The 27,833-nt window shown below is 34.2% G+C and overlaps 2 protein-coding genes across 18 annotated transcripts in view; one reads left to right on the top strand and one right to left on the bottom strand.

Moving 5' to 3' along the window:
• The first annotated feature begins 1,103 nt into the window (after window positions 1-1,103).
• On the top strand, window positions 1,104-27,815 carry LOC125657641 (uncharacterized). 5 transcript variants are annotated; one of them, XM_048888346.2, is made up of 5 exons: window positions 1,104-1,327; window positions 4,195-5,211; window positions 7,784-8,724; window positions 9,592-9,851; window positions 27,678-27,815. In XM_048888346.2, exons 2-5 carry the CDS (start codon window positions 4,284-4,286, stop codon window positions 27,781-27,783), a joined length of 2,235 nt encoding a protein of 744 aa, XP_048744303.2. In that variant the 5' UTR covers window positions 1,104-1,327; window positions 4,195-4,283; the 3' UTR covers window positions 27,784-27,815. The 5 variants fall into 5 exon arrangements, with proteins under 5 accessions (XP_048744303.2, XP_048744304.2, XP_048744307.2 ...); XM_048888347.2 differs by having other exon boundaries at window positions 1,164-1,331; XM_048888350.2 differs by lacking the exon at window positions 27,678-27,815 and adding an exon at window positions 22,624-24,960 and having other exon boundaries at window positions 1,239-1,327.
• The window catches only part of LOC125657639 (microtubule-associated protein futsch-like), a 30,640-nt gene continuing 27,760 nt past the window's right edge, over window positions 24,954-27,833 (bottom strand). For 10 of the 13 annotated variants that reach the window (XM_048888336.2, XM_048888330.2, XM_056149244.1 and 7 more), the window contains one exon: window positions 24,954-25,760. In XM_048888336.2, the coding sequence (XP_048744293.2) occupies window positions 25,704-25,760 (57 nt within the window). In that variant the 3' untranslated portion in view covers window positions 24,954-25,703. Of the gene's footprint in view, window positions 25,761-27,389; window positions 27,411-27,833 lie in introns of all 13 variants that reach the window. The other 3 variants (XM_048888337.2, XM_048888338.2, XM_056149247.1) reach the window with 2 other exon arrangements.

Here is a 27,833-nt window from a genome sequence, read left to right as displayed (position 1 = left end):
CCGGCGATCGAACCCGTCAGACCGCCATATTCCTACCTCCTTTCTTCTATTCTAAAGATTCTACATGAGAGACAAAGAATCCCTTTAGCTGTGGCCCTCAACTCGACATTTAGATATACTGACGATGTTTAATCTATTAACAATCCTTTTCATTCATGTGTCGATATATCCTTGTGATCCTGAAATAAAAGACATCACAGAGTCCTCCACATCTGCCTCGTACTTATAGATATTTTATTGAAAATGAATATTAACAGCAGACTAATAACTCAACTGATTATGACAAACAAGATGATTTCAGCTTATCCATCGTCAGCTTCCCATATGGCAGACACCATCATATGGTGTTTTATATCTTTCAAATGATTCGATACATAACAGCTTGTTCTGCGTATGATCAGTTTTTAAATCGAGACAGGCTACTGACAAACAAGTTGATGGTACGGGGGTTTCAACAGTCTCGTTTAAAGTCCGCATATCACAATATATAACAATCTAATATGCCAATACAACATACCATTTGGGTCAAATGCTGTCTGACGTGATTCATATGTATACCGATTGCTAGACCGTTCTTGGCACACTGATTTTTATTACGGTCATATGACTCACGGCGAGTGTGATGACCGGTCGACAGGGGATGCTCTCTCCTCCTTGGTATCTGATTCCACCTCTGATATGTCCAGGGATCCGTGTTTGCCCAACTCTCTATTTTGTATTCCTTATAGAAGTTATGAGATTGATCACTGTTCGTTAACTTCGCCTTCCCTTAAATGACTTCACAGCTTGAAGACATCCCTCGTAGGAATCCTCAGTGCCCCTCGCTTGTCGTAAGGTCCAGCGGATAAGACCGCATAAACCGAGGCCACTTGTTACGTCTCCACCTGAGTGAAAGATTCTCGAGAAGACGTTAAACAATATTCAACCAACTTTGAAGACATCAACCCAGGATCTTTAAAAAGATCCAAGCTTCTGCCAGAGTTCGTTGCTATCTAGATGAGGCCTTGGTGGGGAGTTTGCTTAAATATCCCCATGCAGACATTTTCACCTGACAGTTCCAATTCCGTGCAGAGGATGGTCTATGGGTAATCTATTTACACTATAAACAACATTGTGATCACTTGAGTTTCGAATTTGGACATAGAAAACATGAGTTTGTCCCAGCACCATTATCTCGGTGTGTATATGTATGGGTGCCAATTTGTTAAGAACGTTTGATGTTCCGCGCAACAACCTCATTATACCGAAATGCGTCAACGCACGCCTTTCACAGTCGATCTACTGCATCTTTGTTTACAAACGATCGTGCGAGGCAAGGTGTGGATTGGTAGGTAAAAAGTTTGTAATATGTAGATCTAGGCCTATATCATATACGCTCTCGCACGGGGGCTTGTGTAGAAAATCCAGACACTCCCTAGGAAAAATGAACAGGGGGGGGGGGGGGGGGGGGGGGGGGGGGGGGCTTGATTTTTCTTCACAAGCCCCTGTGCAGTGTTCTTATATATGCGCAATGCTATAAACAGCTGATAAAGATGGCATATAATATGAATATATATAACATAGCCTCTCGTATAAAATGCACAATATTACGAAGAAGCAATATGAGAAATAAAGATACAATATGTAGGCCTATGATGTAGGCCCTAGCCTCTAGAATAAAAATTGTTGGCTTGAATACAAACGGCATCAAGGAATATACTGCCCATGCACAGCCATTCATACAGTGTACATGTTCATTTGAAAGGGACAGAAAAGAGAAAAAATTCTAGACGACAAATACAGATGACATATTTTTTATGGTGTATCTTTGTGTATTATCCTTTCAATATCATATTAAAGGCAAGTTTATACAAAGATACAGTCCCTGAAACGTTCTACTTTACCATTTTTCTGTTCGTTCAGCGTGCGTTCACAGTTCGTTCAGCGTGCGTTCACCGTTCGTTCACCGTGCGCTCTCCGTTCACAGTTTTGCGTTCAGCGTACGCTCACCGTTCATTCACCGTTCACAAAGAGTTCAGCGGGTGCTCACCGTTCGTTCATCGTTCAGTCTTTTCATTGTCATTCGGAACACCAAAGTGAAAGGACCAATCTTGATAGCAAGGCGAAAATGAAAATTGAACGTGTGCATAAGAGTGGAAGGAGACTTTCTTACTATATCAGAAATTTAATTTTGAAGTACAAAATGTCAGGATTATCCACTGTGAATGCCGAAAGGTTCATTTGAGCTTTTGTTAAACAAAATTCTAAATGAGAGACGAATATAAGAATTCGTCGTTATGAATTTAACCCAAGTACAAAAAATAGGCAGTTTCAGGTAATGAAAACCTCTTCCCCTGTGTTGACGATGTACACAATGTACATACGAAATTTGCTTTTGTTTGTGTGTGACTGTTGCATGTATTAATGTACAATTTGCGATAATTTCATGAAATATATACATATGTATACTCTGTACTTGTACAAAAATATATTACATTGAATATATCCAGAACTGTAAAATTTACTGTATCACGATTCCGGTGTCTTTCATTTTTTATTAATTGATGAAATATGCATGTACATGCATTTTATTACTTGATTATGAAATAAGTAAAATCCCAGGGAAAAATCCGAAACATTCTGAGTAAATAGATCATTTTGCGTTCAGCGTGCGCTCGGCATTCGTTCACCATTCACTTTGCGCTCTGCATTCGCTCACTGTTCACCAATTGCGTTCTCCGTTCGCTCTGCATTCGTTCACCATTCGCTCACCGTGCGTTCACCGTTCAAGTGGGAAAGAAGAACGTTTCAGGGACTGTAGGTGAATTTGTCTGTCTGTTACTAAATCACAGGGGAAGGCTTATACTCATCACTTTGTCTCATGTTGTCGATGTGTCATCTAAACATGTATCAATATGTGTGTGATATTAGATGATGCAAGGTTACCATATGTAATAACATCATTGCCACCTTGGATGGGACGTTAAAGGGTGTCCCGTTTCAAGGATCACAACCCCTTTGGCACGCAAAAGATCGTTTCCCTGATGTTCAAAAAAGAGTAAGCTCACTGGGGGCCATCAGGGAAACTCAAACACTCACAACCAAACATAATTCAATTAGGTACCCACTGTAAAATGGCTGAAATACTGCCAAAATGGTGTAAAACCCCAATCAATCAATCAAACATTGCCACCTTGATATCTAATTAGGTGGTTGAGAATTTATTTATCACGATGATGCAGCATATTATCTTGAATGGAGAGGAATGAAATCATTATCATCATTCACATTGAAATCAAATGCTGTAGAGACTCTTTGAATTGAAATCTTGATCCACAGTGTCTGAGTGACATAATAAAATGCTATACCTATAATTGTCATTTGTAAAGGAGCTGTCTTTTCAATACGAATGAAGAAGTTTTTGGAATAAAATGCTCAGGTGACTTAATTTCCATCAGGATTGTACACCATGCAGAGGAATAAATCTTGATCAAAATTAATTTTTCTTTTCTAGTAATTTTATTTACTAGAAATCAGATTTTGTGTTCCTTTAAATCTGCTTCTGGTACGTGGTTTAGATTCATTTACTCAGATTTCTCTTTTGTAGATAATTTACACGTTTATTATCTTGGATGCAGATCTATGTAGACAAAATGGCAGGAGACTGAGTAGTTACCGTCCTTTGAATTCATTGATCATGACCTGCATGTGTTTCTGTTACAATTACAAAAAACTCACCTGACTGATAGAAAAGGCAGACAAAAGACGACTTAGCAATATTGAGTCCTTCATTGAACGGTGGGGGCATATGTATGCACCGGACACATAATTCAAACTCATCGTCTACAATCAGCAACTTTTCAATTTTCATGTTATAAACCAATAGCTAGCATAAGTTGTTATTAAATCAAATCCTTATAAGGTAATTCTCTCACTTGATAAAATAATCCTTATAAGGTAATTCTATCACTTGATAAAATACACTAATAATTATGTTTTCAGGATTAATTCTCAATATTGAGTGTTAATATGACATCACCAGGTAATTCTATCACAATTGATAAAATACACTTATAATGATGTTTTCTGGATTAATATGACATCACCATGCTTTTATGTTTGTTAATTATTACATTGAAAAATGTTATTTTTCTGCAGCCAATCTATTTGTGTGTCACAGATAAAATAAAATTATGCTTATGGTATATTTTTCAGCTCAGCAATGTCCAACAAACTGTTGCACAAGAAAAAGTCTTAAAGAATCATGATGAGACCACACGAGGTCCACAGTCACTGCGGATAAAATGGCAGTCCGAAGATGTCGGTACAAACTAAAATTCAAAGTGATGGTCATCGGTACCTCCCTTCTCATTGTGTTCACAGTCCAGTACGTCTTCCCTTTGATGTACAGAATTATAATCGGAGACACTCACGGCTCTTCCAAGAGAAAATCTTACTCCAGATCATTCACGACTAGTAATGTACAGCATCAGATCTATGCAAATGAGGTGTGTAAGGTGCCCAGACTTCAAGTTTACAGTGCTTCCATTAGACATGCCACTCGTTCCATGGAGAAACCTCTCATGTGCAACGGAACAAACTTGTTTTATTTCAAAGATAAAATTCTGTTCATAAACAGAAGTGTTCTACATCCAAACCACAATATCTTAGACTTATATGAGTTCAAAACCAGAAAAATTGAAAAAGATGATCAACCAGTGTTAAAAGCATGTGAATTTAAGGGAATAGAGAGAGTAACAGATGTGTTTTACACGTACACAGAGGGCATCATCAAAGAGGATGGATCGTTTAATATGCTAATTAAACACGACTTCGTACGCGTGAAATGTCTACTGAATTCTACAGTCAATCTGATCATTTCGGAGGAACAAGAAGTAGATAAAAACATTAGCAATGACGACTTTAATAATGGAGCCGAGGATCAAACTGGATCTAAGAGTAACATCTTTGAGGGATCTTTTGTCGACTTTGACCAGTTTTTGGTCCAAGTTTATCCTCGAGAAGATGTATTCAAAAGAGCATCTGGATTGCAGAATTCCGACCAAATGAATGTGATGTTGATTGTGCTCGATTCCATGTCTCACATGTCCTTCCGTAGAAAATTGCCGAAAACTTACAGCTACTTAAAGAAAAATTTGGCAGCCACTGTTCTGAATGGATATAACATTGTAGGCGATGCCACGTTGGCCTCATTGATACCGCTGTTAACAGGTAAGAAAAGTAATCACGTTAGCAGGTAAGAAAAGCAATCTCGTTAATAGGTAAAAAAAAAAGTAATCTCATTAGCAGGTAAGAAAAGCAATCTCGTTAATAGATAAAAAAAAGCAATCTCATTAGCAGGTAAGAAAAGCAATCTCGTTAATAGGTAAGAAAAGCAATCTCTTAGAAGGTGAGCAAATCAGTTTACAGTGAATAATTAGATTGCCAATGTACTAAGGTATGTATTTAATGATTGTTGGTGTTTGTTAGTCTAACCAGTATAATTTAATATGTACATCTGTACCAATGTTGTATACAGTGTATGTATATAAATTGTGTCCATTGTATTTCCGCAAATGAAATGGACAGTTCACATAAGGCTTGTAGAGATGATGTATTATAATATGACCAAAAATTTAAAATATCAGGAGATTGTAAACAAGTCTTAGTGGCAGTTTTTGCTCAGAAACAATTTAGCAATTATATTCATGAACATTTTGTACAATATGTCTAAATTCCTAAATATGTGCGAGGAATTTATTATCGCACAATTTTGTGAAAAGTATCACTCACGAAATAAAATTACTCACTTTCATTTTTGTATTGCTAAAATAGGTGTAAATCCTCGTGATCAACAGAGCACTCGCGAAATTATGTTCTCGTGATTTGACATCTACGGGTCATTTCGTGATATTAACATAGTTCCACACTCCTGTGACGTCATAGGATTTTGCAAAGTCAATGATTTAATGATAGGAACATAAATTTTGTTGGAATCTTTTTCAATAGTTATTGTAAAAAATCTTGTTAGCCATAAAATATTTCAAAATTCTTAGTTATATTTGAATAGTCAATGATATGTTTCAAAATATTGAATCCAAGGACAATAACTCTGTTTTCATTCAATTATTTATCAAGTCCATAATGCGATAGATTTCCTTTATTTTTGACAAACATTTTACCAAGGTGATAAGGAATCATTATCTGTGTCTTTTCATGAAATTACATAAAATTGTAATTCCGAGTGATTTTAAATAGCTCAGCTGTATGGTGCCAGACTTCAGTTTTTGATGGGGGTATACATAATCTGGAAGCTATAGATTTGAAATTATTAAGGAAAGGTATGGATTTTTTCCCATGAATAACTATAACAGATGTAACTCTACTAATATAAACAGAAAAAATGATATGTAAACCATGCTATAAGGAAAATGCGTCCACGTTTGTTTTTTAACATTTTGGGGAATAACGCTAATTCAATAATTTTGCACATATTATTCTAAAACTTGATGAACATATTGAAAATGACATGTGTTTTAGTTATTGACATGTTTCCCGATAAATAAATGCAATTCAAAAAATATTTTGTTGTTTTTATATTAAAATAACAACAAATAACTGTTTCCAATGAATTTCATAAAAATCTACATCGGGGTATATGACTTTAGTGGTGTATGTAATGAAAATTAATATGGAAACCCTTAACTGTTTTGCCTTTTTTCATTACTCTGAATGTTAATTTATTGATTCCAAACAAAAAAATGCTACCTAAACCCCAAAAATCCAGGACTAAGGACCCACCTTAAGTACTTGCTTAAAATAAGTAATCTACAGTATAGTATTTTGATATGACCAAAATTTTTTTACAAAATTAAGAATTAGGAGATTTTAGATAAGTCTTGGTGGCACCTCTGAAATAATTTGGCAATACACAGTTGAACTTCGGTTTCTCAAACACCGATATCTTGAACACCATGGCATTGTCAAAGTGATTTGGTAGTCCCAACCACTTATTCTTTGATAAGTATTTTACCCTGAGATATCTTGGAAGTTTTTCTCTGTACCATTTAGTTTGAGATAACGAGGTTTGACTGCATATGAACATTTTATACTGTAATAATATGCACGTGTATAAGTCTAGATGTTAAGAAACACAGCTCTATTATTTAAAATTCCAAAATTTATTCAAGTCCTTATAATATCAACAAATTTTGTAAACTGGCGGGGCCATCATGAATTTCACAATGTCAGGTTTTGATATATCTGAATTTAATAAAGATCAAAATAGAAAGGTTCACAAAGAAAAAGTTAAACTTAATTTCACAAAGAATTTAGGTAGAATACTCTCATGCACACTCACACATGTCTCAACTTTGACAGATCCGCCTACTTCCATTTTAAATTGACCAATGAAATAAACTTTTTAAAAAAATGGAAATTCAGGGGAAAGCTCAATGACATTAATTTACAACAGTAAAATGAGTAAGAGATAGGCATAACCAAATCAAAGAAGCTACAATCCAATTATCTTAAATGTGATAGATTGTAAAAACCAATTACCATGATGTATAGTGAAACAGGAAAGAGGTGTCCAAGTTGAGAATTGCAAACATGTGTGAAAATGAAAACATGAAGTAAAACAATTAATTTTCAATTATAGATTTGTAAATACTTAATCCCAAAACGTAAAGAAAATTCACAATTATAAAATCACAATTAATGATTTATCATTTATAAACCCTATATCAAACACATGTTAATGACAGAACAGTATTGTGTGAAATGTGAATCTTGTTACCTGCAGGTAAAACAGAATTAGAATTACCTGAGGTTAGGAGAAGCCAGGAGGGATCTTATTATGTAGACTCTTATCCTATGATCTGGAATGACTTCAGGAAAAAAGGATACGTCACCATGTTCGCTGAGGACGAACCCTCCATTGGCACTTTTAACCTGAGGTTTAACGGCTTCAAAGAATCCCCAACAGACCACTACATGAGGCCATTTTGGCAGGCTCTCTGGGATTCTGAACTCCGAGAAAACAGCAATAAGTACTGCACAGGTGGCATGCCACATCATCAATTTCTGCTCGAGTATCTGAAAGACTTCCATGTGAAGTATCGGAACATTTCTAAGTTTTCCCTCACTTTTTTTTCTGAACTTACACACTGGGACAACAATCCAGGAGAGTATCTGGATACAGATTTCGTGAATTCTTTGAAAATGTTCAGCAAACTTGGATTTCTTGATGACACGCTGCTGGTTGTTATGGGAGACCATGGTGCTAGGTACGGAAAGGTCAGACACACAGTGCAAGGAAAAATGGAAGAGAGGCTTCCTTTTTTGAGCCTGCATTTTCCACATCGATTCAAACTTAAGCATCCTCATTTGATAAAACAACTAGCATTAAATGCTGACAGATTGACAACCCCCTTTGATGTTCATGAAACTCTTAAGGATGTCCTTGATTCATCGAGGCTGTATCATTCCGAAATAGTGACACGAGGAATAAGTCTCGTTCAGGAAATTCCAGCCAATCGTAATTGTGCCTCAGCTCATATTGACATACACTGGTGTTCTTGTTTAGTTCAGAGTCAAGAAGACACAAGTAGCAGGATTGTAGCAACTTTAGCTAAGGAACTTCTTCATTACATCAATGAGTTGACACAGCCAATGAGGGATATGTGTCAAGAACTTTCAATGGGTGAAATAAAATCAGTATACTTGATTAGTCCAAATGAAAAGGTGAGTACAGTTGAACTTCAGTATCTCAAACACTGATATCCTGAACACCATGGATATGTCGAAGTCATTCGGAAGTCCCAACCACTTATTCTTTAAGTATTTTACCCTCAATATCTTGAATACTCGGATATATCTCAGTTTTTTTCTGTCCCATCGAGTTCGAGATAATGAGGTTTGAATGTATTTAAGGAATGTGTCATAACCCATCTCACTGTCTATCAACATTTCAAATAGATCATTGCCATTTTGAAGCATTGACTTTTAAAAACTTGGTATTCATGACCCTGAGAGTAAAATGTGATGAAGTTATTTTTTAGAATATTAGTCCTGGCTTGGATTTCTCGGAAAAAAAAACCAACTTAAGTTTTAATTTTTTTTGTATTTGAGCAGTCAAAATTTATGTAAAATCTCAGACTTAAGGAGGTATGCTACACCAGAGAAATTTGATGTAGATCAAAAGTGGAGGATATGTACAACAATATTTTGAAGCTGAAAATTTTCAAATTTACTTTATTTTGTCAAAAAATACATTTTTAGAAGAAGGTAATCTGAAAAAAATTTAAAACCCCTGCTGGACTCGAACCTGCGACCCACAGTTCAATAGTCGGTATTCTAACTTACTGAGCTACTCGGCTAGGTATATTTAAATAGAAAAGGAGAAGTCAAATATTGCTGATATCGATTTTGTCATCCATGTTTTTAAAGGAAGTCAGCCATTATGATGATGTAGAGTACTACCTTAAGTCCAAGTTTTGACTTAGGTTCTTTTTGAGAAATCCAGGCCTGGTATAAATTAAATTGTGTAGAAAAGTATTTTATTAAATGTATGTTGTAGCCAATATAGAAATATTGTTTTAACATTTTTAGGTTTTAAAATTTCTGAAAACTGTGGATGCTGATCAAAGAGTTGCCAACTTCAGCGCAGAAATAAATGTAGACGTTGCACATTACCAGATAATGATGGAAACTCTCCCAAACTATGCACAGTACGAGGGCACTGTCGCAAGGAACTTTAAATACCAAACTTATGAAATATTCCGTGACATCAGTAGATTAGATCACTATGGTAACCAATCTGCTTGTGTGATGAAACAGTATCCTGATCTCAGAAAATTTTGTTACTGCAGGTGATGAATGTATGATTGTTAGCTTACCTGAGTTGAAAGCTCTAGTAAACATTTCCAATAACTTTTTCTATGTCTATTTGTCCATCCATAAACTTTAAAGGGGCATGGACACGATTTGAGCTGAAAATTTTCAAATTTTATTTTTCCATTTTTATGCCCCCAAGATCGGGGGGGGGGGGGGGGGGGGGGGGCATATTGTTTTTGTCCTATCTGTCATTCATTCTGTAATTCTGTCTGAAACTTTAACCTTGCTAATAACTTTTGAACAGTAGGTGATAGAGCTTTGATATTTCACATGAGTATTCCTTGTGACAAGACCTTTCCGTGAGTACCAACAATTTTGACCCTTGACCTTGGAGTTTGACCTACTTTTTGAAAACTTTAACCTTGCTAATAACTTTTGAACAATAAGAGATAGAGCTTTGATATTTCACATGAGTATTCCTTGTGACAAGAACTTTCCATGGGTACCAACATTTTTTACCCTTGACCTTGGAATTTGACCTACTTTTTGAAACCTTTAACCTTGCTAATACCTTTGAACAGTAAGTGATAGAGCTTTGATATTTCACATGAGTATTCCTTGTGACAAGACCTTTCCGTGGGTACCAACATTTTTGACCCTGTGACCTTGACCTTTGACCTACTTTTTGAAAACTTTAACCTTGCTAATAACTTTTGAACAATAAGAGATAGAGCTTTGATATTTCACATGAGTATTCCTTGTGACAAGAACTTTCCATGGGTACCAACATTTTTTACCCTTGACCTTGGAATTTGACCTACTTTTTGAAACCTTTAACCTTGCTAATAACTTTTGAACAGTAAGTGATAGAGCTTTGATATTTCACATGAGTATTCCTTGTGACAAGACCTTTCCGTGGGTACCAACATTTTTGACCCTGTGACCTTGACCTTTGACCTACTTTTTGAAAACTTTAACCTTGCTAATAACTTTTGAACAATAAGAGATAGAGCTTTGATATTTCACATGAGTATTCCTTGTTACAAGATCTTTCTGTTGGTATTGAACATTTTGACCTTGACATTTGACCTACTTTAATTTTTTTTTTACATTGGTCATAACTTGTAAATGGTAAATATTAGAGCTTTCATATTGTACATGAGCATTTCTTTTGACAAGATCTTTCTACTGGTACCAAGATATTTGCCCTTGTGACCTTGGCCATCTTCGGAATTGGCCATTATCGGGGTCATTTGTGTTTCACAAACACATCTTGTTATTGCGCATGCTTACAATGCTTAACTAAAGTATTTCTAATGGTCAACCAAAATTTTGTTATCAGTTGTTGAGTTACAAGTGAGATACAGCACTCACAATTCTGTGTTATGTATAAACAAGGCTCGTGCCATGTTTTACATTAGGCTGCTTAATAGAAAGTAGCATGTTTAAAACAAAATAAGATGTGCAAATCGCTAGAAAATATTTAATTTTGTTAAGAATTCACTTATAAATTGAAATAATCTGCTTTAAACGAAACTGTTACTAGTATATTTAACCTATGTAAACAAAAACCAAGGCATGAGCCTTGTTTACATAACAAGGACTTGTGACCTCTGTATCCCCCATGTGCCTTGACTACTGACATTCAAAATTTTGCTGATCAATCGTAATATCTTAGTTAAACATTCTTAACATTAAAAATCAAAAAATAAAATTTGAAAATTTTCAGCTCAAATCGTGTCCATGTCCCTTTATCGATAAACATTTTCGACTTTTCTGATCACCTGTTGTCCGGCCATCTGTCTGTCCCAAAACATTACACATTTTTGACTTCTTCTCCAGAACCACAGAGCTAAATGTTTTCTTTTCAAGAACCACATGCAGGAACAGAAAAGACAAAACTTATGTGAAAGCTTCCTTTAATATAAGTTGAGATTCAAAATTGCATTTAATAACAGATGATCCAGCCATTATTATTGTTTCACCATGATGTGATGGAAAGTCAACATTAAAGTAATATTACCACTAAATCAGTTAAAATATTACTTTGTTGTAGAAATGTGCTATTATGATAGTTTTGTATGTGACTTTAACCATAGTCATTGATAAAATTAAAACTAAGTTCAAGATGGTATCAAAATAAAGATTCCGATTCTATTGAATTTATAGCATCATATAGAAATCATTTTTTGTACGTGAAGACAATAATGTAATTTTACTTCATTCAGAGACTCTGGATAGGTTTTCTAACTCAAATATTAATAACAAAAGTTTTGAAACCTTATTTTTTTTCTGTCATTGAAATGGTAAATCACAATTATGTAACAAAAATTGTTGACATTTAAAATGAGAGCTAGTATTGCTTTTTAAAACAAGAGGCCCAGGGGCCTTATAGGTCACCTGAGTATCATGTAACAACCTTCCAATGTTTGAATTAGGTTTGTGTTTAAATATAAGAATTTTACTTTTGGATGGAAGAAACATTGAATAGCTATGTAGTCATGAAGTACATGTGTCATTTTTATGTTCAATCAATAATTCTTTTTAAAAAACCTAGGTCTGAGACATCATAAAGAAAAGGGTTATTTACTCCTTAGATAAAACCAATATAAGATTTTCAAAGAATTTCTACATTTTCACTATATGACCAATAGAGTCCCACCCTAACACAAGAACCCCTGCCCCAGGGGCCATGAATTTCACAATTTTGGTAGAGGGCTCAACGCTCATTATAATTATGCCCACAGTTTGGCTTCTTGATGTCCAGGAGTAAAGAAGAAGATTTTTTAAAATTACACTCATTTTGATGGTTTTTGCCCCACCCCTCAGGCCCCAGGGGGGCAGGGACCACGAATTTCACAATTTTTGTTCCCCTCCACCCACAGATGCTATATGCCAAAATTGGTTGAAATTGGTTCAGGGGTTTCAGAGAAGAAGCTGAAAATGTTCAAATGTTAACGCACGACGAACGACGCCAGACAAAAACAGAAGATTTTCAAAGAAATATTGCATTTTCACTATATAATCAATCAGCCCCGCCTTTACACCAGAACCCCTGACCCAGGGGCCATAAATTTCAGTTTTGAAAGAAGCATCCTTGATCATCATTATCATACTATTAGTTTGTCTACTTAATACCCAGCAGCAGAGGAGAAGATTTTCAAATAAATAAAATGCATTTTCACTATATGATCAATAGGGTCCCACCCTAATACCAGAACCCATGACCCAGGGGCCATGAATTTCACAATTTTGAAAGAGGCATCCTTGCTCATCATTACCATGCTATTAGTTTGTCTACTTAATACCCAGAGACAGAGAAGAAGATTTTCAAAGAATTTCTACAAAATTGGTTGAAATTGGTTCAGGGTTTCAGAGAAGAAGCTGAAAATGTTCAAATGTTAACGCATGACGACGGACAAAAACAGATAAAAATAGGTCACCTGAATGATTCATGTGACCTAAAAACATACACATTTCTTTGGTTATTGATTAAATTAAACTATATTAAATGGAAATTGACTACTTGAACCATTAATATTGATAATTCACTAAGGATGAAGCTTCATGTACCTAACACAGCTGATCATAGTAAGCATCCCCATGTTGTGTGACTTCAAATTTAATTATGCTGTAATCCTTTGGGGCTAGGTTGGGGCCACAATATGGGAATGAACATTAAAAAAACACACCACTTTTAGAAATCAGAACAGCTGAACCAAATAGGGCTATGGTGACTCAGGTGAGCGATGTGGCCCATGGGCCTCTTCCTTGCATATGCACTTCTGTCCAACATATTGGTCGACCACTTTTCAGAAAAATGTATTCATACATGTACATTGTGACATCATCAGTTTCAGAGGATGGTGATAGTGTCATGATCCAGTCATCACACTTTGTGACATGCAGTATTAACACACAGAAAAACAATGGGTATATATATATATATATATATATATATAATAAAAATTCCTAACAGATTTATACTCGTGCGTACTTCAGAAATAAATCAAAGGCAAAAACATTGGAAATGTTTTTAGCAGAAAGCAGATTTCTATTTTAGCTCTCCTGAGCTGAAAAGCTCAAGTGAGCTTTTCTGATCACCCATAGTCTGTCTGTCCATTTATCTATCCGTAAAGTTTTCACATTTTCATCTTCTTTTCCAGAACCACTGGACCAATTTCAATCAAACTTGATACCAAACCCTGTTCAAAGGGGAGATAATCACAAGTACCGTATGCAGAAATAGGGTGGGGTCAATTAAAAAAATCTTCTCAAGAACCAAGTGGGTCAGAAAAGTGAAAATCTACTTGAAGGCTTCCTGACATAGTGCAGATTCAAATTTGTGCAAATCATGGTCGTTAGGCAGGGATTTATTGAGATTCTTTTTACTACCGGTAAAGGGTACCTTTCCCCCTCTGACAACAAATGAATATTTCCCCTTCCACAGGTAAAAATTCCCCTTGAAATGTAAAAACTACATGAAGTTGTATGGGAATTTTAACAAAAATCATTTTATACATGTATAATCTAAATATTTTTCTATAAGTAACAAAGTCTTGCAATATAGACAAGATTCAGTAATCAACCAATTGATGTGCCTATTTTTAGATGTTATGATCTGAGAATGTCCCCCTCCCCTGGAGTAAGTTTATGACTGAATTCTCAAAAATTCCCCTTAAATATGAAATGGGTAATAACATGAAAGCTGGATAAATTAATCCCTGTTAGGGGTAGGATGGGGCCACAATAGGGGATAAAAAATTTATATACTGATATATACATGTATATATAGGAAAAATATCTCTTAAGCTATTAAGCTAGGGCTTTCATATTTTGTATCTATACATTCTTTACAGCAAGACTTTTCATATGATGCAATGGTGTGATTTTGTGACCTTGGCCTGGAAGTTTGACCTACTTTTAAAAAAAAATTGCCTATTGAATATATCCTGTCATGACTCTCTAAGGTAGATCTTTCATAAATTTCTTATGGCAAGAGATTTCATATAATGTCCTTCGACCTTGTGACTTTGGATTCAGAGTTTGACCCACTTTTAAGAAAACATAACCTAATGAATTAAGTATATCCAGAACTATTCTAGGTAGGGCTTTCATATTTTGTACACAGATGCTTTATGACAAGACCTTGTGACACAATGGTGTTTGACCTTGGAGTATTACCTATTTTTAAAAAAAAAACCTGACCTATTCCATATCTCGTGAACAATTTTAAGGGGGCATGGACATGATTTGAGCTGAAAATTATTTTATTTTTCCATTTTTAATGTTATAATTTTAAAAATTTGAGTGTCAGTTATCAAGGTACTAGAGATATACAGGTTCACAATTCTTTAATTGTTATGTAACAAGGCTCGTGTCATGTTTTTGTTTACAAAGATTAGATATACTAGTAAAGGTTTCATTTAAAGCAGCTAGCTTTTTCAATTCTTAACACAATTTTAAAATAGTTTCTAGTGATTAGCATGTCTCATTTTGTTTTAAACATGATGTTTTCTATTAATTAATCTGTATTTAAACAAAAACATGGCATGAGCCTTGTTTACATAACAAAGAATTGTGAGGACTGTATCTCCATTGATTATTTGTAACTCAACAACTGTTATTCAAGTTTTCGTTGCATGACCATTAGAAATACCATAATTAAAAAAATTTGACCTATTCAATATCTCCTGAACTATTTGAGATAGAGCTTTCATGTTTTGTATTTATATTTCTTATGGCAAGGTCTTTCATATTCATACTTATAATCTATGACCTTGCAGGTCTTATCCAGATATATATTGTGTTATGTGAATTCATTTTCATTTATGTTGACCCTTAGGGGCTAGGTTGGGGCCACAATATGGGGTCAGAATTTTTTAATGGGAATAAATATTGATAAAAAATATTTTCAAAATCACAATACTTGAACAGCAGGGATAAGGTGACTCAGGTGAGTGATGTGGCCTGTGTGCCTCTTGTTACAGTTGTAGAGCAGATTGGATTTTGAGCAGGAAACAGGTTTTTTACAGTGTGTGTAGTGTGGAATGGATTTTGCACATAATACTATTCGCATACCATTAAAATACATGTACAACTAATATATTAGCAAACTCAGAGGGACGAACTTGAATCAACAGAGGCTTAATTCTGTCATAGAAGCTGAAAAGAATACACAACTAAATGTACATCAACAGGATTTTCTAACAGAAAATTTCATAACTTACGGATTGAAAACCAGAAGTCATGAAGATATGTATTGAAAAATGGACAACTTCTAATGAAATGTGATACTGTTTCTGTTCAGTAAGATGATGCCTTTCTGAATCAATATCACTGTAATTGAACCTACTACTACATAATAATTGTAATGTATTTGTGATTGTTATAAATGTCAATGATTCAGCAGTTGCAGACCTTTGTGGTAAAGAAATTCCAATGTACAGTGTATTTGGAAATCTTCTGTTAGATCCTTCATAAATGATCAGAAGAATTAAATTTTCCTTGAATTGAAAGGAATTAAGTGATATTTAATGAATTTTCCCAATTATGAACTTTATGATTATAATTTCTCTGGGTGGAGCAGTCATATTGATTTGTTCTCACCTCATTTAATATAAGGATTAGTATTATCAGTTTTTGACATATATTTATATCTGAACACACACATACAAAATTATTTTCATATACCGATACATCGTTAGTATTGGATATGTGCCGAATAGTTTTGTATGTATAGGGCCAAAAACTGATATTTTTTTCATACCGAACTGTATTTGGGGAGATAATCACAAGTACCGTATGCAGAAATAGGGTGGGGTCAATTAAAAAAATCTTCTCAAGAACCAAGTGGGTCAGAAAAGTGAAAATCTACTTGAAGGCTTCCTGACATAGTGCAGATTCAAATTTGTGCAAATCATGGTCGTTAGGCAGGGATTTATTGAGATTCTTTTTACTACCGGTAAAGGGTACCTTTCCCCCTCTGACAACAAATGAATATTTCCCCTTCCACAGGTAAAAATTCCCCTTGAAATGTAGAAACTACATGAAGTTGTATGGGAATTTTAACAAAAATCATTTTATACATGTATATTCTAAATATTTTTCTATAAGTAACAAAGTCTTGCAATATAGACAAGATTCAGTAATCAATCAATTGATGTGCCTATTTATAGATGTTTTGATCTGAGAATGTCCCCCTCCCCTGGAGTAAGTTTATGACTGAATTCTCAAAAATTCCCCTTAAATATGAAATGGGTAATAACATGAAAGCTGGATAAATCCCTGTTAGGGGTAGGATGGGGCCACAATAGGGGATAAAAAATTTATATACTGATATATACATGTATATATAGGGAAAATATCTATTAAGCTAGGGCTTTCATATTTTGTATCTATACATTCTTTACAGCAAGACTTTTCATATGATGCAATGGTGTGATTTTGTGACCTTGGCCTGGAAGTTTGATGACCTACTTTTAAAAAAAAATTGCCTATTGAATATATCCTGTCATGACTCTCTAAGGTAGATCTTTCATAAATTTCTTATGGCAAGAGATTTCATATAATGTCCTTCGACCTTATGACTTTGGATTCAGAGTTTGACCCACTTTTAAGAAAGCATAACCTAATGAATTAAGTATATCCAGAACTATTCTAGGTAGGGCTTTCATATTTTGTACACAGATGCTTTATGACAAGACCTTGTGACACAATGGTGTTTGACCTTGGAGTATTACCTATTTAAAAAAAAATCCCTGACCTATTCCATATCTCGTGAACAATTTTAAGGGGGCATGGACATGATCTGAGCTGAAAATTATTTTATTTTTCCATTTTTAACGTTATAATTTTAAAAATTTGAGTGTCAGTTATCAAGATACTAGAGACATACAGGTTCACAATTCTTTAATTGTTATGTAACAAGGCTCGTGTCATGTTTTTGTTTACAAAGATTATAGATATACTAGTAAAGGTTTCACTTAAAGCAGCTAGCTTTTTCAATTCTTAACACAATTTTAAAATAGTTTCTAGTGTTTAGCATGTCTCATTTTGTTTTAAACATGATGTTTTCTATTAATCAATCTATTTAAACAAAAACATGGCATGAGCCTTGTTTACATAACAAAGAATTGTGAGGACTGTATCTCCATTGATTATTTGTAACTCAACAACTGATATTCAAGTTTTCGTTGCATGACCATTAGAAATACCATAATTAAAAAAATTTGACCTATTCAATATCTCCTGAACTATTTGAGATAGAGCTTTCATGTTTTGTATTTATATTTCTTATGGCAAGGTCTTTCATATTCATACTATAATCTATGCCCTTGCAGGTCTTATCCAGATATATATTGTGTTATGTGAATTCATTTTCATTTATGTTGACCCTTAGGGGCTAGGTTGGGGCCACAATATGGGGTCAGAATTTTTTAATGGGAATAAAGATTGATAAAAAATATTTTCAAAATCACAATACCTGAACAACAGTAGGGATAAGGTGACTCAGGTGAGTGATGTGGCCTGTGTGCCTCTTGTTACAGTGTAGAGATCGAGCAGATTGGATTTTGAGCAGGAAAGAGGTTTTTTACAGTGTGTGTAGTGTGGAATGGATTTTGCACATAATACTATTCGCATACCATTAAAATACATGTACAACTAATATATTAGCAAACTTGGAGGGACGAACTTGAATCAACAGAGGCTTAATTCTGTCATAGAAGCTGAAAAGAATACACAACTAAATGTACATCAACAGGATTTTCTAACAGAAAATTTCATAACTTACGGATTGAAAACCAGAAGTCATGAAGATATGTATTGAAAAATGGACAACTTCTAATGAAATGTGATACTGTTTCTGTTCAGTAAGATGATGCCTTTCTGAATCAATATCACTGTAATTGAACCTACTACTACATAATAATTTTAATGTATTTGTGATTGTTATAAATGTCAATGATTCAGCAGTTGCAGACCTTTGTGATGAAGAAATTCCAATGTACAGTGTATTTGGAAATCTTCTGTTAGATCCTTCATAAATGATCAGAAGAATTAAATTTTCCTTGAATTGAAAGGAATTAAGTGATATTTAATGAATTTTCCCAATTATGAACTTTATGATTATAATTTCTCTGGGTGGAGCAGTCATATTGATTTGTTCTCACCTCATTTAATATAAGGATTAGTATTATCAGTTTTTGACATATATTTATATCTGAACACACACATACAAAATTATTTTCATACACCGGTACATCGTTAGTATTGGATATGTGCCGAATAGTTTTGGATGTATAGGGCCAAAAACTGATATTTTTTTCATACTGAACTGTATTTGGGGAGATATAATCACAAGTACCGTATGCAGAAATAGGGTGGGGTCAATTAAAAAAGTCTTCTCAAGAACCAAGTGGGTCAGAAAAGTGAAAATCTACTTGAAGGCTTCCCGACATAGTGCAGATCGATTCAAATTTGTGCAAATCATGGTCGTTAGGCAGGGATTTATTGAGATTCTTTTTACTACCAGTAAAGGGTACCTTTCCCCCTCTGACAACAAATGAATATTTCCCCTTCCACAGGTAAAAATTCCCCTTGAAATGTAGAAACTACATGAAGTTGTATGGGAATTTTAACAAAAATCATTTTATACATGTATATTCTAAATATTTTTCTATAAGTAACAAAGTCTTGCAATATAGACAAGATTCAGTAATCAACCAATTGATGTGCCTATTTTTAGATGTTATGATCTGAGAATGTCCCCCTCCCCTGGAGTAAGTTTATGACTGAATTCTCAAAAATTCCCCTTAAATATGAAATGGGTAATAACATGAAAGCTGGATAAATCCCTGTTAGGGGTAGGATGGGGCCACAATAGGGGATAAAAAATTTATATACTGATATATACATGTATATAGGAAAAATATCTCTTAAGCTATTAAGCTAGGGCTTTCATATTTTGTATCTATACATTCTTTACAGCAAGACTTTTCATATGATGCAGTGGTGTGATTTTGTGACCTTGGCCTGGAAGTTTGACCTACTTTTAAAAAAAAATTGCCTATTGAATATATCCCGTCATGACTCTCTAAGGTAGATCTTTCATAAATTTCTTATGGCAAGAGATTTCATATAATGTCCTTCGACCTTGTGACTTTGGATTCAGAGTTTGACCCACTTTTAAGAAAACATAACCTAATGAATTAAGTATATCCAGAACTATTCTAGGTAGGGCTTTCATATTTTGTACACAGATGCTTTATGACAAGACCTTGTGACACAATGGTGTTTGACCTTGGAGTATTACCTATTTTTAAAAAAAAATCCCTGACCTATTTCATATCTCGTGAACAATTTTAAGGGGGCATGGACATGATCTGAGCTGAAAATTATTTTATTTTTCCATTTTTAATGTTATAATTTTAAAAATTTGAGTGTCAGTTATCAAGGTACTAGAGACATACAGGTTCACAATTCTTTAATTGTTATGTAACAAGGCTTGTGTCATGTTTTTGTTCACAAAGATTAGATATACTAGTAAAGGTTTCATTTAAAGCAGCTAGCTTTTTCAATTCTTAACACAATTTTAAAATAGTTTCTAGTGTTTAGCATGTCTCATTTTGTTTTAAACATGATGTTTTCTATTAATCAATCTATTTAAACAAAAACATGGCATGAGCCTTGTTTACATAACAAAGAATTGTGAGGACTGTATCTCCATTGATTATTTGTAACTCAACAACTGATATTCAAGTTTTCGTTGCATGACCATTAGAAATACCATAATTAAAAAAATTTGACCTATTCAATATCTCCTGAACTATTTGAGATAGAGCTTTCATGTTTTGTATTTATATTTCTTATGGCAAGGTCTTTCATATTCATACTATAATCTATGACCTTGCAGGTCTTATCCAGATATATATTGTGTTATGTGAATTCATTTTCATTTATGTTGACCCTTAGGGGCTAGGTTGGGGCCACAATATGGGGTCAGAATTTTTTAATGGGAATAAAGATTGATAAAAAATATTTTCAAAATCACAATACTTGAACAGCAGGGATAAGGTGACTCAGGTGAGCGATGTGGCCTGTGTGCCTCTTGTTACAGTTGTAGAGCAGATTGGATTTTGAGCAGGAAACAGGGTTTTTACAGTGTGTGTAGTGTGGAATGGATTTTGCACATAATACTATTCGCATACCTTTAAAATACATGTACAACCAATATATTAGCAAACTCAGAAGGACGAACTTGAATCAACAGAGGCTTAATTCTGTCATAGAAGCTGAAAAGAATACACAACTAAATGTACATCAACAGGATTTTCTAACAGAAAATTTCATAACTTACGGATTGAAAACCAGAAGGCATGAAGATATGTATTGAAAAATGGACAACTTCTAATGAAATGTGATACTGTTTCTGTTCAGTAAGATGATGCCTTTCTGAATCAATATCACTGTAATTGAACCTACTACTACATAATAATTTTAATGTATTTGTGATTGTTATAAATGTCAATGATTCAGCAGTTGCAGACCTTTGTGATAAAGAAATTCCAATGTACAGTGTATTTGGAAATCTTCTGTTAGATCCTTCATAAATGATCAAAAGAATTAAATTTTCCTTAAATTGAAAGGAATTAAGTGATATTTAATGAATTTTCCCAATTATGAACTTTATGATTATAATTTCTCTGGGTGGAGCAGTCATATTGATTTGTTCTCACCTCACATTTAATATAAGGATTAGTATTATCAGTTTTTGACATATATTTATATCTGAACACACACATACAAAATTATTTTCATATACCGGTACATCGTTAGTATTGGATATGTGCCGAATAGTTTTGTATGTATAGGGCCAAAAACTGATATTTTTTTCATACCGAACTGTATTTGGGGAGATAATCACAAGTACCGTATGCAGAAATAGGGTGGGGTCAATTAAAAAAATCTTCTCAAGAACCAAGTGGGTCAGAAAAGTGAAAATCTACTTGAAGGCTTCCTGACATAGTGCAGATTCAAATTTGTGCAAATCATGGTCGTTAGGCAGGGATTTATTGAGATTCTTTTTACTACCGGTAAAGGGTACCTTTCCCCCTCTGACAACAAATGAATATTTCCTCTTCCACAGGTAAAAATTCCCCTTGAAATGTAGAAACTACATGAAGTTGTATGGGAATTTTAACAAAAATCATTTTATACATGTATATTCTAAATATTTTTCTATAAGTAACAAAGTCTTGCAATATAGACAAGATTCAGTAATCAACCAATTGATGTGCCTATTTTTAGATGTTATGATCTGAGAATGTCCCCCTCCCCTGGAGTAAGTTTATGACTGAATTCTCAATAATTCCCCATAAATATGAAATGGGTAATAACATGAAAGCTGGATAAATCCCTGTTAGGGGATAAAAAGTTTATATACTGATATATACATGTATATATAGGAAAAATATCTCTTAAGCTAACTAAGCTAGGGCTTTCATATTTTGTATCTATACATTCTTTACAGCAAGATTTTTCATATGATGCAATGGTGTGATTTTGTGACCTTGGCCTGGAAGTTTGACCTACTTTTAAAAAAAAAATTGCCTATTGAATATATCTTGTCATGACTCTCTAATTGAAAAATATTGAAAAGACAGCTCCTTTACAAATGACAATTATAGGTATAGCATTTTATTATGTCACTCAGACACTGTGGATCAAGATTTCAATTCAAAGAGTCTCTACAGCATTTGATTTTAATGTGAATGATGATAATGATTTCATTCCTCTCCATTCAAGATAATATGCTGCATCATCGTTTATGGGGAGCGGAGTGGACCGAAAACCCTTGGCTAGCGAAGATGAGAGACGGTCAGATATTACAATTGATATCACACTGACCAAAGCTAAATTATTGGACTGAACAAAACGCAGACACCACAGGGATTAATATTTAAGCTCTATATAGCTGTACTAGTGCTTAAGGAATAGCGATACATCTGTAACTTGTAAACTGAGCTTAAAAATCATAATCAATATGGAAGAAAAGTGCTCCTTCGTGATGACACTAAATCGAGCAATATATCTATACCACCACTCCAGTGAATGGAATTCCATTTATAACAGTTAACTGGTTACTGCATGTAATCAAAACAATAAAATAAAATGCTTTCTGTGTTTATCAGGTAATGAAAGTAGCAAGCATTGCTTAAGCAGATTATGAAATTTTTTTCTGCAATGTTTGCTATCTTCATTTCCCAATAAAACAACAATTTGAAAGAAGTACATTTTTTTGTTTATATTTTTTTTTAAAACTGGATCGAACTAGTTTGCAACAATCATGTATTTATTGACTATGATGAGCCCCACCCTAACCCCATTGTACATATTTAAACGAACAAAATATGTTTTAGAAACATATATGACCCCACCCCCTCTTTGGGCAATATTGCAAAGGTCAACTTTTCATCAAGAATGTCTGTAGTGATATTGAGAGCCATGGGTTATCTACTAGTCGGTATAACCATAATGAAGTTTAATCTCTCAAGATTCTGAGCAGATCCATTTCTAAATCACCATTCAATTGAATCGTGATCTTTGACCTTGTGATCCGAAAACCAATGGGGCCCCATCTACTCTTTAGGGGGCACCAGCGTACAAATTTTTTATGTCTGTCAAGGAAATGGTTTTCGAGATATTGAGTGGACAATATCTTATCACGCCTAGTTTGACCCTTGACCTTGTGATCTTAAAATCCATACAGGTCATCTACTCCTTAGGTAGAACCAGTGTACCAAGTTTGATGTCGGTCAAATAAAACATTCTCAAGATATGAGCAGAAAATATCTTACCAAGTCCAGTTTGACCCTTGACCTAAAAAATAGGAGTTAATTATCTACTCTCTAGGGGCAACCACTGTACCAAGTTTGGTTACTAGATATGAATGGGCAATTGTCTTGCGTCCAGAGAAGTTTGACCTATGACCTTTAAATCAATAGGAGTCATATACTCCTAACCAAGTTTGATGTCTGTCAAGAAAATTGAGGGTTCTCAAGATAATGATCAGAGAATACCTTACTATGTCCAGTTTGACCTTGACCCATTAGGAGTTTTCTACTGCTTAGCAGAAGTCAGTGTACCAAGTTTTATGTCTGTCAAGCAAATGGCGCTTATATGATATAGAGTGGACAATAATTTATTTAATGTAGAGTTTGACCCTTGACCTTGTGATCTCAAAACCCATATGGGTCATCTACTCCAGTTTGACCTTGTCATTGTGATTTGAAAATCAATAGGGGTTATCTACTTCTTAGAAGTCAATGCAGCAAGTTTTATGTCAAGCAAAGGATTCTCAAGATGTTGAGCAGAAAATATTTTATCAGGCCCATCAAAATGCACCATTATCTACTCTTTACAGGGATAATAAAGGTCATTTTCTTCAAAATGGGGCATAAAAAGATTTTCAAATTTTACCAAGTATAACTTGTAATGTAACCCCTACGTAAATCTTTACTAGCTGAGAATGCCTACTTATTAACATGTCTATTCCCATGATTTAATTTTTTTTTGGTCCCCCTACTGTGGCCCAATCCAACCTCAGGGAGTCACAAATTGAACAAGCTAGCTCTGAACTACTTGAGGATGCTTGCTCATTAATACATATAGCAAATTATTGCCCTGTTGCTAATGAGAAAAAGATTTTCAAAATTTTTCCTCAAAAACTTTGATCTTATGTTGTTGCCCCATTCCACCCACGACGGACTTCATTTGAACATACTTGAATCTGCTTTACCTGAGGAGGCTTGAATTTGAATAGAACTTATCAAGACCCTGTAAACAGTTGGTTTTGAGAAGTTTCCTATATATCCTCATGTAAAATCTGCTATTGTGGCCCCACCATACCCCTGGGGGGCATGATTTGAACAATTTTGAATGTTTTAAGGAAACTTCCACATAAGTTTTGCCTTTTCTAGCCCAGTGGTTCTTGATCAGATTTTTAGCATGCCAAAGCTGATTTCTGATCACTTTTTGTTCGGTGTTCATCTGTCTGGACACCAGTCAAAAGGTGATCAGAAAAGCTCATTTAGCTTTCAGCTCAGGTGAGCTCATAAAAAGTGACAAAGATTAAATTGATTAGAATAAAAAAATTTAATATCTTCATTAAATTTCATTTACATATCACAGACAACCACAAAATTTACAAGGACACAGATAATAACAGTAACTCTTAAGCCCTGCTGCGTAATTAGTTGTAAAGCTACCAACTCCGACTGAGTGTTGTCCATTTCATCAACAGTAAAAGAACATCACCACATCCGACCTTACACTAAATGTGCACAACTCCCTTTACAACTAAAGTATACTGTGAGTTATGAGAGATAACACTAGAATTCATTTATACAATTGTTGGACTCGACACACCCGTGTTCAATAATTTCTTGAATAAAATTTTAAAACAACTGATCATACCCTTAAAATGTTTTTACAAATAGATTTACTGCAACATCATTCAAAGCATCAGTCAATTACTATGTATGTCTTACCATTACAATATAAATAAATTATACAGTTTTTCTTTAGGATACAATGCACATGTCATAGCTTTTTCTCCAAGGAACTGAGTGCAAAAACTACCATAGCTTGTGTTTAATAAAATGCTTGCAATCGGATATTTCTATCATGCTAGTGCTAATATGCTTTCTGCCAACTGACTTTGATACCAGTAAATGCAAGTTTCATGACACAACAACCCATTTCAGCACCTGCCATGTACAAATAAATAGCAATTACAATATTTACAATTCTACTATCGTCTGTCCAAACATGTACAATTCATTACTCCATCCACTTCCTTTTCCTTGTTGAGTTTTTAAATCCTCCTACTTAGAATGGTGTTTCTTCATCATCTGCTTTTTCATCATGTTTTCTTGTAGTTTCTGTTAAATGTACAGAGCCTTGCATAATCAAAAAAAGCTTCAATAATTATTAACTTTAAATGAAGTTGTCAGATTTCATAAAATATGATGAAATCTTTCAAAAATACTGCGGTTATAATTGTTAGTATGGCTACACAAATAGGGTTCAAAGTCTGCTAATGCTGCACAATGGCAGGACTTTGTGTGTAATTGTTTTCTCCTTATCACTGACAATTATAATATACCAGTTTTAGTTTATTCCAGTTCCAAGCATCACCAATTTAAAAACCTAATCCCTTTATCATTTAAGCCTTGCCTACTGCAATCAACCGTAAATATAACCTCTTACATAATAGACTGACTAGGAGTTAATATTTTGGAGGAAAAGATTTGTTCAGAGTACATCTCTAAAGAAACATAGACCATTCGTTTCATTAGAATTATTACCCCCTTTTTTTTTATCTACAAAAATAAAGTAATGAAAAAGGAAAATCACCATTTCCAGTATATCATTCATACATGTACTTAACATAAAAAAAAATCACCTGATCAGCAAAGGCAACTTACTGGGCTGAAAGAAAAGCTAGGAGATTAAAACACATCATCATGCAGTACAAACGACACACTCCATGCATCATGCATACATGATAATGCATCAAATTAAAAGTATATGTAACAAAATTAATGGCAACTTTTTAAGATTAAATGTCACTGTACTTTCCTTCAAAATAAGAATTTAAAATCAAGGCAGTTAAGGTCATATGCGACATTTCTGTCATTTTTTTCTAAAACTACTTTTTTTATCTCCTTGATATGAAGAGTACTTGTTTGATTTCCAAAATAGGTTGAAATTTTGTTGTACCCGGTAGTATCATTATACTTCATATATTGGCCGGTTAATAGCTCAGTCGTTAAATCACCTATTTAGTAATGCAAGGATCCTGAGTTTGATCTCGAATTGAACCAAAGATTTTTCTCCCCTACTTTGCTACAATAGTTTAGTAATTAATGTCCTTCTATATAACCTTCTCTAATACATTAAGTTTACATTTTTATTTGCCACAACCAGGAACTATCAAAATATGCTAACTTTAAACCCGACCTGGTAATACATGTATACCAAAAATTTATTTGCAAAAGTAAGATAGGAAGCAAGTGAATAGTATCTGAAACATCACAAAAACTTATTGAGAAGCGTTGCATATGACCTTGAATAATTTTTTTCCATCTCTGTTTAGTTCTGACTATATATATATATTTCAAATTTGAATAACAGTTTCAAAGTATTTGGACTAGAAGAAGAGAACACACACTTTACATATGTATATACATGTATATACACCATGTTTCAGTGCTCCACAAATAAACATCAAACGCCCCAGTACTGAAAGTAATTAATATTCATCAAACGCCCCAGTACTGAAAGTAATTGCAATACAGATATTTGGTGCCAAAACTATATACAGGTATAAGAGATATACAGAAGTTTTGTGATCCATTCAGTAACATGGCAAACATAATAATACCTGCCCATCACACATCTATAATATTGATCCAATACATGTTTATATATACCGTACACATGTACAAAAGGTGAAAGGTTATCATGCACACACATTAAACACGTCCAACAGTTAGAAAATTACTCACTGCACACCTTAAAGCTTAATCCTGTTTTAAGAAAAATCAACCTCTTCATTAATGCAATTCAATGTCCATCCCAACCCATTTTTTTCTCATCCCCAAAATAGCTATGAAAAGTTTTTGTGAAACTGACTTGCTGGGTATTTCAATTTTTCAAAATCTTTGTACAATTAGAGAATATGAAAATTCATGCTAAGGTTCATGCATTTGTGTCTGGTGAGAAACATGCTTTAGTAACAGTCCATACTACACTGACAATCTGAGATTTAGAAATATAATACTTCTACTTTACAGGGGCAGAGCCAGATCAAATGTGGGGTGTCATGTGAAATTGTGCTTTTTCCACCATAGTAAGAAAGGGGGAGGGGGGGGGGTTGTTACAGCTCTCAAAATGGTGTAGAAATGAACTTTCGGTACAGTTTTCCAACTAATGGTGGCTGCAATCCACAT

This window comes from Ostrea edulis, chromosome 9 (assembly GCF_947568905.1).
Source record: "Ostrea edulis chromosome 9, xbOstEdul1.1, whole genome shotgun sequence".
In the NCBI taxonomy this organism is placed as follows: Eukaryota; Metazoa; Mollusca; class Bivalvia; order Ostreida; family Ostreidae; genus Ostrea; species Ostrea edulis.
This window is presented reverse-complemented; position numbering and strand designations above follow the sequence as displayed.

What these genes read in the sequence shown, in the direction of transcription:
- LOC125657641 (XM_048888346.2), top strand. Translation starts at nt 4,284, where the DNA reads ATGGCAGTCCGAAGATGTCGGTACAAACTAAAATTCAAAGTGATGGTC. An exon ending in ATTGATACCGCTGTTAACAG is followed by an intron (nt 5,212 to 7,783) that starts GTAAGAAAAGTA and finishes TGTTACCTGCAG; the next exon opens with GTAAAACAGAATTAGAATTA. An exon ending in AGAAAATTTTGTTACTGCAG is followed by an intron (nt 9,852 to 27,677) that starts GTGATGAATGTA and finishes TCTACTTTACAG; the next exon opens with GGGCAGAGCCAGATCAAATG.